The sequence below is a fragment of the Culicoides brevitarsis genome, chromosome 1 (assembly GCF_036172545.1).
Source record: "Culicoides brevitarsis isolate CSIRO-B50_1 chromosome 1, AGI_CSIRO_Cbre_v1, whole genome shotgun sequence".
Lineage (NCBI taxonomy): Eukaryota > Metazoa > Arthropoda > Insecta > Diptera > Ceratopogonidae > Culicoides > Culicoides brevitarsis.
Genome location: NC_087085.1, coordinates 8,950,151 through 8,965,075, shown reverse-complemented (window position 1 = coordinate 8,965,075; position 14,925 = coordinate 8,950,151). Strand labels below are relative to the sequence as shown.

General features: G+C 26.0%; 1 protein-coding gene across 1 annotated transcript; it reads right to left on the bottom strand.

The window, feature by feature from the left end:
* Positions 1–470: 470 nt before the first annotated feature.
* Positions 471–1,669, bottom strand: LOC134838537 (uncharacterized). The gene is made up of 2 exons (XM_063854083.1): positions 1,376–1,669; positions 471–1,152 (listed from the first exon to the last, which is right to left on the bottom strand). The coding sequence occupies exons 1-2, from the start codon at positions 1,512–1,514 to the stop codon at positions 482–484; spliced, it is 810 nt and encodes a 269-aa protein (XP_063710153.1). The 5' UTR covers positions 1,515–1,669; the 3' UTR covers positions 471–481.
* Between the last annotated feature and the right edge of the window lie 13,256 nt (positions 1,670–14,925).

The window sequence follows — 14,925 nt, the reverse complement described above, 5'->3', positions numbered from 1 at the left end:
TTTAAATTTTTTAAAAATTTAAATAATTTAATTTTTTTAAAATAATTTAATTTATTTTTGTAAAATAATTTTATCTTATTAATGTATTAAATAAAATTAATTAATTATGATATTTTTTTTTTGTCAAAAATAAAAAATGATACTGTTGAAAAAATTTTTTCTATATTAAAATTAAGTTTTAATTAATATATTTTTAAATTTTCTACTGAAAAAAGCGATTAAATAAAATAACGTTTTAATTTTCTTGAATTTTTTTCGTTATGTACATTAAATCTGTTTATTATTAAACGACTCCAAGATAGAAAAGCTCAAAGGGATTAAGGATGTTTTTTTCTTGTTCAACATAAATCTCAAATTCATATCAAGAAAATTTTTAAAGGAGGATTATTCTCACACAAAGCGAACTCGAGTACCAATAAAACTCATAAACAAATAACGGTTAATACTTTTCAAAACTTTATTTACATTTTTTCACACACATTTATTCCGCAGAAGCAACTCCATTCGTTGCTTCTTCTTCTTCTTCGTGATCCTTAAACAATTCATCATACAGCAACTTTTGAATTTTCATCCGCATTTTCAGCTTTTGTCCATTTTTGAGTTGTCCCATGAACGTATGGATCGACATCAAAAAATGATAATCGTCATCTTCTTTGTCCTTTTCCTCAGATCCATTTTCTTCAACTTCGGCTTGTCGCAAACGCTTCGCCGGCGGATAATTCTTTGGCGCTGTCACAGGAACTAATGGCGGTAATGGCGGCGTTGTATCATGCCCATTGTTGCTGTGATGATCTGATCCTGGCGACACAGATCCCAAAGTAACTTTAAGCGGGGGGACTTCTGGAATGTTTATGTATTCGACATCTTCGTCATCGGCACCCGAATAATCCATGTTCGAGGAGGTATCGGGCGTAATGCCTTGCAAATCGCGCACAAATGAGTTACTGACGTTCGTTTCCGCAACGAAATCTTGGTTGGGGTAACGGGATTTCATGTGATCGACGAGGAAGAGCAAAGATTTGTAATAAGCCCATTTGGATTTGTGCAAATTTGGTGAGATCAGGCAACTTCCGTTGGCATCGCGAGGAATGCGTTTGAATTCGATGCGAAAGTTATCGCGCAAACTCTTCCAGCGGGTTTTCAGTACGGATTCTAGATGAGAGAGAGAGAGAGCGGGAGAGAGAAAGAGAGAGATGAAAAAACGTTCAAAACGTTTGAATTTCAAGCAAGTGACGCAACTGACATCTGTACGAGCAGAAAAAAATTCTCACACACACATTTGTACGAGTGACGCTTGTTTGTGTCGCAAGAATGGACAAGACATGCAAAAAAATTTTTTTTTTTTTTTTTGAGGGAAAAAATGTTTGTGACTTACTTGGCAACGAATGAATTTCAGCAAGTTCGTCCCATGTGTCTTCCGTGAATGCCTTGTTGACGGCGTAATTTCGATTCCAGAGCGCCGGGCGCATCTGAATGTCCGAAATGAGTTTCCGTGTGTCGATATAATGCGTCATTTTTTGCTGCAAATCGATAATTGAGCGCAAATTTTAATATATTTTTTTTATTGTTATTGTTGTTGCCGCGAAACGATGACAGAAAAATATATTAAAAATGTACGCAGCTTTACGTTCGTCCAACAACTGAATTCTAAAGCGCTTGCTTCTTCTCGCTTTACACTCTTCTCTAGCGACGACGACACAAAAAAAAATAAAACACGCACACAGACAGAGAAACAACTGTCAAGTCGTGAGCGTTAGAGCAGGAAAGCAATACGTTTTACGTACCGCAACGCTAAAACTGTTCGAGCGAACGAAACGTACAAAACGTCGCAGACACTCGTCGTCTCGTGTGTACGGAGCAGCGGAAACGGGTCGCTGCAAGGATTACTTAACGTGCATCGCTGCAAAATTCCTCGCTTCAAGGAAAAAAAAATTCAACAGTTTCGTGATTGTCACGACGCGCCGCTCCCTATCATGCCATTGGAACACACACGAAATTCGCTACAGCAAAATAACACAAAAAAAAAAAACGACGGCGACGTCGACGTTCTATCTATACATGTGCTTTCCGTCTGAACTAGCATGTCGTGCCATCCAAGCCAACGCAAAAAAAAAACTCAACTTGTATATTTCGTACGTTTTCGTTCTTCGTCCCTTGTTGTTGTTGTTGTTGTTACGTCGAGGCAACAAAAAAAAATTGAATGCACGAGAGCTTGAACCACAAAAAAAAAATAAAACAGCAGGCGCGTTCGTGAATCAGCTGATGAAAGTTTTAAAATGCGACGAACGCGTAATTGCGTTCACCCGAAGGATCACGCCAGAGATAATTTATCTTTTAAGCGTAATTTAAGTCAATAAAATTGAAATAAGTTCTAATAATTGAGATCGTAAAACATAAACGAAGTAGTAAAAAATAATAGTTGTGGTCGTAAAAAATTTGAAATTAGTGCGAGGCGTGACTCTTTGCACAGAAGAGAAGAATGTTTTTAATGATTTTTATTGTTTTTTTCTTTTTAATAAGAACAACCGGTAGCAAAGTTATTAAAATTTTGAGCAATTTGCGTTGAATTGGTGATTTTAATGAGCAGGGATGAAAAAAATATGTTAATGAAAAATTTTATGGAGGTTGAATTTAGCTCAAGGAAATATAAGAAAATTCTTTTTATGAAATTTTAAGTTTTTTAAGCCTGACTTTATTTTGAAAAATTTAAATAATTGACCTTTTAATACATTTATTTACATGTTTCGAGCAAAAAAAAATATTTATAAATTTTTTTAATTGAAACTTTTTATAAATTTGCAAAAAATTGATCTAAAATTGATTAAATTTAAAAAAAATTATAAGTTATTCTTTAATTAATATTTTTTTTTAAATAATTTAAAAATTATAAAATTTAATTTAAAATTATTTTTAATTTTTTTTAATTAATTAAAATTAAAAATATAAATTTTATTTTTAATTTTTTTAATTTATTTTAAAAAATTATTTTTTTATTTAAAGATTAATTAAAAATTTATAAATCAATAGGTATTAATTTAATGATATTATAGTTATTATTTTCTTTAACATTTTTTTATTTTTTTAAGAAATTTTTAATTAATTCGTTCTTTAAAAATTATTTTTTGCATATTAAGATCCCAATTTGTAATTTTTATGATTTTATATAAGTTTTTTTTTGTAAAAAAATATTTTTTACAAATAATCATTAAAAAATTAAAAAAAAAATGAAAATTTTAATTAAATTTAATAAAAAAATATAAATTAAAAGTTATTCAAAAATTAAATGAAATTAAATAATTAAAAAATAATTAATATTAATTAAAAAAATAAAATATGAATTATTTAACCTAAAATTTAAAAAAATTATTCAAAAAATTATTTTTTATTATTTATAAATTATTTTAATAATTTTAAAAAATAATTAATATGTAATTAAAATAATTATAAAATATTTAATATTTTTATTGGTATTTTTTATAAAAAATAATTTGTATTTAAAAATGATATTTTTTATATAACAAGATATTCAACAATTTTTTTATTCCTGTTAATAACATTAGATCGCCAACCCACAATACATTACTTCATAATATGCCTCTGGGAACGCTACTTTTATCGTTAGGGCTTGATTTTTGTAATTTCCTGACCCCCAACATCAAATAAAAAGTCGCAAATATTGAAAAAATGCTCATAAAAAGAACTTAGAAAGCCATAAAAATCATCGTCCTTGAAGAAATTTTACTCATTATTTTCTATTTTTCATTCTTTTCATTGAAAATAATCTAAAACTGCGTAATACGATAATAAAAATGACATAAAATTGTTCAAACATAACTTATGTTTTCTATCCTTTCAACAAATCATTAAAGCAAAAAAAAAACATAAAATAAACTATGACTACCACATCACACTACACGCATAAAAAAAGAATAAAATACACAAAATAAGTAATAAAAAGTAAACTAAAAACGATATAATTTGCGTGATATTTAAATTTACGATCACTTTCATCATTTTTTCTTTCCAGCTCCATGCGCGCTCCCATAAAAGGCCGAAAATTTGTGTGTGCCCGATGATTTGAATAAATGAATGATGACAAAGAGTGGAGTACACTGCGTATATAATGTTTCATTTTTTTATGACATAAATGTGTCAAAAAGATGAATATAAAAAGTGTCTAGCTTCCTCATTCGTTAAATGTACGAAAAAAATAATCATAAAAGAGACCGAGGAGAAGCAAATGCGAAAAAAGCAGCATGAACAATAGAGAAAAAATAATTTATTTGGCAATAAATGACACGCAATGCCTTTCTATGGTACCCGATGATTCGCTTTGATGCGACGATAGTGTTATGATAAGTTGAATGGAAGACATTAAGCGCTTAAAACCGTAAATTACGACTTTTAATTTCGGGGAAATTAACATGCGTCGTCCCCTTTTTGCCTTAAGGCGCCCCATTTTTGATTCCTTTGAAAGTTTATCAAAGTTTTGAATCGCCGATGACCACTAATTATCCGAATTTTCAAACAAAATGAATATATTAAGACGAAATTCAAACACGTAAAATCCCTCTAAAAATAAATAAGGCCAGTTGTTTACTTTATTTACATAATAAAACGTCCAGATTTAATGCTAATGCATATTTAAGGCATGTGCGCGTCATTTCGAAGCAGAAAAAAGGGAAATCATGCAAAAATAATCTCGGAAAATTAAAATGTTTTTGGGAAGATTTAATCCGAAAGACTTTCGGTGAATTATTATCGGGCAGAATCCTTATAATTGTATGCGAAATTAAAATTCCCGTTTAACAAAAGGTCTGCTTTCCCTTTTTTTAATGCTTTCATTTTCAATAAATGAAAAAGTTTTCGATAAAAAAATTCCAAGTATTTCTCCAAAGGTCCAAATATTTGATTCGGATAATCAAATAGAGAGAACAAAAAAAAAGTTAATTGTCTAATAATAAACTAGCCGGAATAATCAGTACGGAGAAATCTCGTTTCCATGAATATTATTAACACACACAAGGCAAAAATTTTCGTCCCTCGTCCACTTTTTTCTCCTTTTCATCCTTCTTTTCAAATATTTAGAGAGAGATGCTGTGCAATAAAAAGTTTGCCATTGTGCGTTGTACATTTATTAGGGGCCAAGTCATGGAAAAATGGGTGATCATGCATATATGATTATTATATTTAAATTAAAATCATCCCCATTGTCCGACAAATGTAATGAATGAGATAAAAAAAAATAAATAAAAAAGGGGTTTGTTGCATGAAGTGACATAAGACCAGAAAAAATGTTTTGTGGAACGCAAAAAAACACACACATGACACCATTTGTTGAAACAAACTCTATCAAATGAGGATGTGTGACACAAGTGTCTAATAATATGGATAATGAAAAAGTTGAGCGGAGAGTTGATAGGGCAAGGGAGTGTAAGCGTATTTGATTGAATTTTATTGAAATTTTGCAACAAGTATTTATTTTTCTATCTAAATTAAACTTTTCGTTCAAAAAAGAAATTATTAATAAATATTATTTTTATTAATTTTTTTTAATTTATTTTTTTTATATTTTTTTTCTTTCAAAAAAAAATATAGGCATATAAATAAATGCAATTTTTATAAAAAAAATATTTTTTTATCAAAATTTGAATTTTTATTTAATTTTTATTTATTTTGATTTAATAAATAATTAATTTATTTTTTTATTTGTTTTAATTAAATATTTTTTTTATTAATTCTTGAAGTAAAAAAAGATAAATAAATAAATTATTAAAAAAATTTAATTAATAATTTTTATTAAATATATTTATATATTTTATAATTTATTTTATTTATTAATGCTTGAATAAACGGTAATAATTCAAAAAAAAAAATTTATAAATAATTCTTCTTAAAAATTTTAAATAATATTTTGATTATAATTTTTTACTATTTACCTATATATTTTTTTAAAAACCAACCAAAAATTTAACTTTAACTTTAACTTTAAAAAACCAACCTTAATTTTATTAAATAAAGAAGACCAATCAAAATTTAAAAAATATTAAGAAATGTATTTAAAATAATTAAATAAATATAATAAAAAATATTTTTTTTAAATTAAAAATATATAATTTAAATAAAAAAATTTAAGCATGGAAGAAAAATTTAATAACATAATTTTTAATAAAAAAATTTTATTTTTTTTTCATTTTAAAAATATTTTTTTAATTTTATTTTTTTTTAATTTATTAATTTATTTTGAAAAAAAAAATAAATAATTCAATTAATTTAATAAAATATAAAAATTAATTTAAATAAAATGAAATAAAAAATAAAATTAATTTAAATAAAAATTTAAAATATAAAATATTTATATTTTCAACAAAGAAAAAAAATATTTTTATTAATATTGAAAAAAAAATTGCAAAACTTTATTTTAAAAAAGAATATTATTTTTTTACTATTTAATATTTATTCATTTTTATTATTTATTTATCTTTTTTTGTATTTTTACAGACAGACAATTTTTCGGTGTCTAAAACAAACTTTTCTATATAAAAAATGCCCTTTTATAATACAGCAACAAAAAAAAAATCCGTAAGAAAGATGAAAACAGATGAAAATAATACGATAAAAGTCGTAACTTTAACAATAATATAACAATAGTTTTTGCTGTCATCGTTGTTGCCTCTCTCTCTCGCATAGACTGTCGTCATCAGAATTTTCCGTCCAGAAAAATATTATAATCAAATCAAATAAATTAGATGGCCATAAATAAGATAATGTAGAACAATAGACCCACACACACACAAGGAAATGGCACAAAAAAAGTCACAAAAACACAGAAAAAGAAAGACTTTGAGCATAATAACATCATTTTGTTTATTATCAATCTTGATAATGAATACGCACATGGACACATCTAAAAGAACAATCATCATCATTTTCAAATGTTACACAATTTAATGTTATGCTCAACAAGAAGCGACGAAAAAAAACTCGGAGGACAATAATATCAATATTAAATATTTATTTGATTATAAATCCGTTTTTGTCGACATGCGGGCCTACGAGACCTTTAAGAGATAAGGTACACATGAGCCCATAAAAATAATTGTCTCCGAAATGAATTAAAGATGTAATAAATGTGAAACTGATGATGTAAACTAATTGAGATGTTAGATGGACTCAAACTCATAAAAATGAAGATTGTTATTACGTAAACTTTCTGCAATAACAGTCATTTTTATTGAACATCTATTTTATATGATAACGGTTATTACCTCGCTAGCTCACTTTTCTTCTCGTTTTTTTTTTATAGATTTATTTATTGCGACAAATGTCCGATCCCCCCTTTCTTGCGATTATTGAAGCACAAAAATAAATGATTAAAATTAATGAGAAATTTTTATCCAATTACGAAAGTTATTACAAATGCGACGAGATAACGTGCGAAAAAAAATATTTGTCACAGAAAAATATCAAAAACCAACCAAATTAAAATCTTATTGCAAAGCTTTTGGTTTTTTTCCGTAAATAAACCAATTATTTGTAATAAAAAAAAATATCACACTCAAAAAAAAAACTTCAAAGAAATTTTTTTGATACTTTTTTCCGTTATTATTTTTTTCTTCTTTGGTCACAAATAAAAAGGCACATTAAAAATATTTATTAATGATGTTTATTTTGACGGAAAAAAGTATCAAAACTCACCCTTGCAATCTTACACTTGATTTTTCCTTTTGATTTTTTTTTTATTTTTGCGTTGTTTACTGATCAAAAACTGTCCGGGAAATGAAAAATGCGTGGATTTTGACACGGAAGGCACGAACAATGCGAATCACGAAAAATATTTCAAACAAAAAAGGGACAATTTTTTTTTTATATATTTTCTTAAAAAAAAAAGCCAATCATCATCAGTTTCATTTTTTTTTTCTTTCATTTTCTTCGCTTGAAAAAGATCTTTGATTGTGATTTTTTTCTTTTGATTTTTTTTTTTAAATAAATTTCAACAATTATTATCAAAAAGTGAATCAAGCACGAAAAAGATGCATGTCATTCCAAGTTCTTATCACAGAAGAACGATTTTTTTTATCATTACGAGAGTTATTTGATGAGGCAGACTATTTAGACGTTTAATAATTTATGGTGAATTTATCAAAAGACAAAATCAAATATTGATAAAAAATAAAAATAAAAAAAAAATAAATGAAAAAAGGAGGAAATGTGAATTTGATTGACGAGGGACTGTTTGGGTTTATATATATATTTTTTTTGTCATATTCGAAAAAACTCGAATAAAACAGTAGGAAATTCGTAGAAGTGCAAAAAAAAGTTTTACTGTCAACTCGAGTCACTCAAGGTGAATGCCAATTTCCCATATCGATCATGATTCCCAAAAAAAATAAAACAAAATTTTTAAAAATCTTTTGAAATCGACGAACAATGTGACCTGAGGAGGAGACGAAGAAGGTAATAAATACCCAGAAATTGATCATAAAATCTCAAATTTACGACTTTAATCCAATTCAACAAATGAATGAATTGAAAAGTCGTTCTGGGGTTGCGCGTCGTGAAATGGCAAACCAATTTTTATTGCACCAAAAAGGCACTAAAAATGTGTGCAAATTTATTAGTTTGTTGGCAATTTTTGCAACAAGATTTTGACATGCGAATAAATATTTTTACAAATTTTATTAGTTATTTTTATTTCGTTTTTACGAGATTTTTTTTTGTGTTTTGTATTTTTTTTCTCAAGAAAGTGCGGGAAATGCGAAAAAAAATTCATGAAAAAATTATAATTAAAATTTTTAAATAAAAAAAATATATAAAGAATACATACAAATTTTTAAAAAATAAAAAAAATATAAAGAATGTTTTGAATTTCAATATTCTGAATATTTTATTTTTTATTTAAAATGAAAACTATTTTATTTTTAAAAAGAACTTTTAAAAATTAAAAATAAATGAAAAAATATTATTTTATTTTTTTTTATTTAAAAATTATTTTATTTTTTTTTTAAATTTAAATTAATTAAAAGTTTTTTATTTATTTTTTTCTTTATTTTGTTTTTTATTTTACATATCCCGCATTTTCTGTTAATATGAGAATTAATTAAAAAAAATTTAATAAATAATTTATTTTAATTTAATTTTAAAAATCATAAAACAAAGATCAAAAAATTTATTTTTTTTTTCATTTTTTTTACAAAAAAATCCATTTTTGGAAATTTTTAATTCAAATTAAAAAATAATTTAAATTAAATAAAAATAATAAAAAAATAAATTTAAGTTTAAAAAAAATATTTAAAAAATAATTTAAAAAATTAAAAGAATTTTCATTATTTTAGATTTTTTTAAATTTCCCGCACTTTCCAAGGAACAAGATGTTTCTTTTCACTTTAAATGCACTTTTTGAAAAGAGAATCGATAATAAAAATAGGATCAATTTTATTACTTGTCTGCCCGTGTGTGTGCATTTTTGATGATGATCGTTATTGTTCCGGGGCTTTTCATTGTTTTCCTTCCATCGAAATCGGAGTAAATTCAATATTTTATCTGGCAAAAGTAAAAAAGGACGCAACTCTCACAAGGGAGAGAAACAGCCATAAAAGTATAATTTTATTTGTATAACATTAACATTTTTGCAATAAAATTTGAAATGCAACGAATTCATCAGATGTGAACGTTCCTGCGAGCTTGAGGAGTCACTGTCATCGTAAATTTTACAACCGTCATTTTGCAGCGAAAAAAAAGGACACGACACTAATAAATATACGACGACAGAAAAATGTTGAGGAATTTATTGTTGTGTGCGACAGAGAGAAATAATAAAAATGTGAATTCCCTTTATTTTCCACTCGCATTCGAACATGAACTCTTCATAAAAAAATATTTTTTAATATCTTTCGGAATATACATGAGACGCGACAAACACACACAAACAAAAAAATTGTAATAATAAAAATAATAAACAACAAAAATAAAGAATAATAAAACCATATAAATGAAATATTTCTGTTATTTCGTGCATTTTTTTTTGTTCTTCTTGTCTGCTTGTATATTTTTGCTTCGAACACGAATTCAATTTCATTTTCATTCAAAGAGCTTCTAAATATTTTTCTTTCGTCTTTTTTTCGAAATTGCTGCGCGTGAAGAAGACCAAACTACAGCACTTGAAAACCAAAGCAAAAAAACTTGAAATTGTTATTTTCCTCGGTTCTCGGAATTTTTCTCTGCAACAATATTATCAAGAAAAAATAATAAAAATGTCGTAAAAGGGCTTCCATGCGCTGAATTTTGTATGGCTCAGTGTAGTTGTTCAACGACAACAAAACAAAAAAAAATAAACATAAATAAAGAATAAGCAAAGGAAGCAATCTCAGGACGATGCTTAAGCGTAAATATGAATAATGATTGTTTTACTTGGTACTTCAGTCGTTTTACTGAAATCTGGTTTAATGCTGTGTCAAACAAAAATATATTTTAAGAGTAATTTTTTTTTCGTCTTTGTTTTTATCAATATTGATTGACAGACATTTTCATGAAAAGAAATTTTTTTTCGTGGAAGGTCAATAAATTGTCAATTTTTAAATAACTTTAAGGTTTTGCAGAATAAATATTAAATATGAGAAAATTTTTTTTTAAATAAAAATAAAATAAATTTATGAATTTTTTCAATTAAATTAAAATTTATGTTTATTAAATTTAAATTAAATAATTTTTCTTTCAATACAATTAAATTAATTTTAATTTTTTTTTTTTTATTTTATCAAAAATCGATCAGATATCAATGAAAATCAACTTTAGAATGAATATTTATTAAATTTTAGCTTTGAAACCCATCAAAAATTGGTTAAAAAGTGACTTGAGAAAAAAAGTACGATTTTTGCTCCTCATATGAAAAAATCGTTTTTTTTATTTTATCAAAAATCGAACAGATATCCATGGAAATCATCTTTAAAATGCATAATTGTTCAATTTTAGCTTTGAAATCCATCAAAAATCGATCAAATATCAATAAAAATCAACTTTAGAATGAATATTTATTAACTTTTAGCTTTGAAACCCATCAAAAGTTGGTTGAAAATTGACTTGAGAAAAAAAGTACGATTTTTGCTCCTCATATGAAAAAATCGTTTTTTTTTATTTTATCAAAAATCGAACAGATATCCATGGAAATCAACTTTAGAATGAATATTTATTAAATTTTAGCTTTGAAACCCATCAAAAATTGGTTGAAAAGTGACTTGAGAAAAAAAGTACGATTTTTGCTCCTCATATGAAAAAATCGTACTATTTTTTATTTGATCAAAAATCGATCAGATATCAATGAAAATCAACTTTAGAATGAATATTTATTAAATTTTAGCTTTGAAACCCATCAAAAATTGGTTGAAAAGTGACTTGAGAAAAAAAGTACGATTTTTGCTCCTCATATGATAAAATCGTACTTTTTTTTATTTGATCGTTTTTTTTTTATTTTAAAAAATCGATCAGATATCAATGAAAATCAACTTTAGAATGAATATTTATTAAATTTTAGCTTTGAAACCCATCAAAAATTGGTTGAAAATTGACTTGAGAAAAAAAGTACGATTTTTGCTCCTCATATGAAAAAATCGTTTTTTTTTTATTTTATCAAAAATCGAACAAATATCCATGGCTTTGAAATCAAAAATTGGTTGAAAAGTGACTTTAAAATGATAATTATTTATTAAATTCAAACCCATTTTAGCTTTGAAATCCATCAAAAATGGATCAACTTTAGAATGAATATTTATTAAATTTTAGCTTTGAAACCCATCAAAAATTGGTTGAAAATTGACTTGAGAAAAAAAGTACGATTTTTGCTCCTCATATGAAAAAATCGTACTTTTTTTTATTTGATCAAAAATCGATCAGATATCAATGAAAATCAACTTTAGAATGCTTTGAAACCCATCAATAAAAAATTTTTTGCTTTTTCGTATTTTTTTTATTTGATCAAAAATCGATTATCAGCAACTTTAGAATGAATATTTATTAAATTTTAGCTATTTTATGGGTTTCAACCATCAAAAATTGGTTGAAAAGTGACTTGAGAAAAAAAGTACGATTTTTGCTCCTCATATGATAAAATCGTACTTTTTTTTATTTGATCAAAAATCGATCAATGAAAACGATATCAATGAAAATCAACTTTAGAATGAATATTTATTAAATTTTAGCTTTGAAACCCATCAAAAATTGGTTGAAAAGTGACTTGAGAAAAAAAGTACGATTTTTGCTCCTCATATGATAAAATCGTACTTTTTTTTATTTGATCAAAAATCGATCAGATATCAATGAAAATCAACTTTAGAATGAATATTTATTAAATTTTAGCTTTGAAACCCATCAAAAATTGGTTGAAAAGTGACTTGAGAAAAAAAGTACGATTTTTGCTCCTCATATGATAAAATCGTACTTTTTTTTTATTTTATCAAAAATCGATCAGATATCAATGAAAATCAACTTTAGAATGAATATTTATTAAATTTTAGCTTTGAAACCCATCAAAAATTGGTTGAAAAGTGACTTGAGAAAAAAAGTACGATTTTTGCTCCTCATATGATAAAATCGTAAATCGTACTTTTATTAAATTTTAGCTTTGAAACCCATCAAAAGTTGGTTGAAAATTGACTTGAGAAAAAAAGTACGATTTCTGCTCCTCATATGATAAAATCGTACTATTTTTTAATTTTTCAAAAATCGATCAGATATCAATGAAAATCAACTTTAGAATGAATATTTATTAAATTTTAGCTTTGAAACCCATCAAAAGTTGGTTGAAAATTGACTTGAGAAAAAAAGTACGATTTCTGCTCCTCATATGATAAAATCGTACTTTTTTTTATTTGATCAAAAATCGAAGTTGGTTGAAAATTGACTTGAGAAAAAAAGTACGATTTTTGCTCCTCATATGATAAAATCGTACTTTTTTTTATTTGATCAAAAATCGATCAGATATCAATGAAAATCAACTTTAGAATGAATATTTATTAAATTTTAGCTTTGAAACCCATCAAAAGTTGGTTGAAAATTGACTTGAGAAAAAAAGTACGATTTTTGCTCCTCATATGATAAAATCGTACTTTTTTTTATTTGATCAAAAATCGATCAGATATCAATGAAAATCAACTTTAGAATGAATATTTATTAAATTTTAGCTTTGAAACCCATCAAAAGTTGGTTGAAAATTGACTTGAGAAAAAAAGTACGATTTTTGCTCCTCATATGATAAAAATCGATCAAATCGTACTTTTTTTTATTTGATCAAAAATCGATCAGATATCAATGAAAATCAACTTTAGAATGAATATTTATTAAATTTTAGCTTTGAAACCCATCAAAAGTTGGTTGAAAAGTGACTTGAGAAAAAAAGTACGATTTTTGCTCCTCATATGATAAAATCGTACTTTTTTTTATTTGATCAAAAATCGATCAGATATCAAAGAAAATCAACTTTAGAATGAATATTTATTAACTTTTAGCTTTGAAACGCATCAAAAGTTGGTTGAAAATTGATGTGAGAAAAAAAACGGGTTTTGCTCCTCATAAAACTTATATAACTTAAATTTATTTTAATAAAATTATTTTAAAAAATATTTTTTATTTTATTTTAATTCAAATTAAAGAAAAATATCTCTCAAAATATATTTTTATAAGTAAAAGTCAAAAAAATTCTAATTTTCAGTCAATAAAATCTCAGTAAATCTTTTTTTATATGGTCATCTTTATATTTTTTTCGTATTTTGAGAAAAATCATCACTTTCCCAAAGGTACAAAAGAAGAAAGCTAATCAGCATAGTCAATCTAAACAAAAAGTTCATTTATTTCATCCTTTTGTATTCCCATTTTCCTCTTTTATTTTTTTTGTGCCGTCCTCATTCAAGTGTCACACCACCCAATGTAACAATGAAAATTCCGTTTATCCTCTAATGAATATTCTATAAGTTTTGTTGGTCATTCTCTCTTCATATTTTCTCCTCGTCCATTGTTAAAGTTGTTGCCATTTACCTACAAAAAAAAGCAGAGACAGGGAAAAAACAGGACTGACATAAATTGGACATGCAAGGAAATTAATGAAATTTGAAAAGAATATTATGATGATGATGATGAGTCAAAATGAAATGTGAGATTTGATCCCTTTGTTCTCGTCATCGCTCGTCGTCGTCGTCGTCGTTCACGATCATTAATATTAGATGATGTAATCCCGTGTTTCCATATTTTTTTTTTCTATTTCATTATTTTTATTCATCCATCCAAGACCGATTTTTCCTCGAATTGCCATGAAATGAATGGAAAAGTTCTCCTATAAATTTCCGATAAACATTCGTTCGCTCGTGTCACATCGCATATCAATCCAAGAAACAAAGCACGAGAGAAAAAAAAAATCAAATTTCCATCTTTCTTATCGATTACTGGATTTCTTCATGCATGAATCTATCACATTTTCCTGATTTCATCTTGGCACACACACAGAAACGCTCGCATCATAAGACAAAAGAACATATTGATATAATTTCTATTGATATATTTGTTTTCTAAATATATCATGGCACGGGAAAAGTGAAACGAGGAAAAGAATTCAGGAAGAAAAAAGAATCGGAAATCATCATTCACAAAAGTTCTGCACAGAAAAATATGAAAATGGAAATGATATAAATGGTTCTGCCATACCGAAATATAATAAAATATAATAAAGAAACGAAAAAAAGGAGGAAAGAAAAATCTTTATCACATAACTTTGACGTGTGTCTCCGTCTACCTACTGCCCACATGGAAAATACTTTTGGCAGCACAGAAAAAAAAAGAAAGGCACAAAATAATAATAAAGTACAAAAATTCTTGTGAAAAATGCTTGTGCGCTCATGTGTGAATTTGAATGTAAAAGTTAGTGAGGAAAAAAGATCTTTC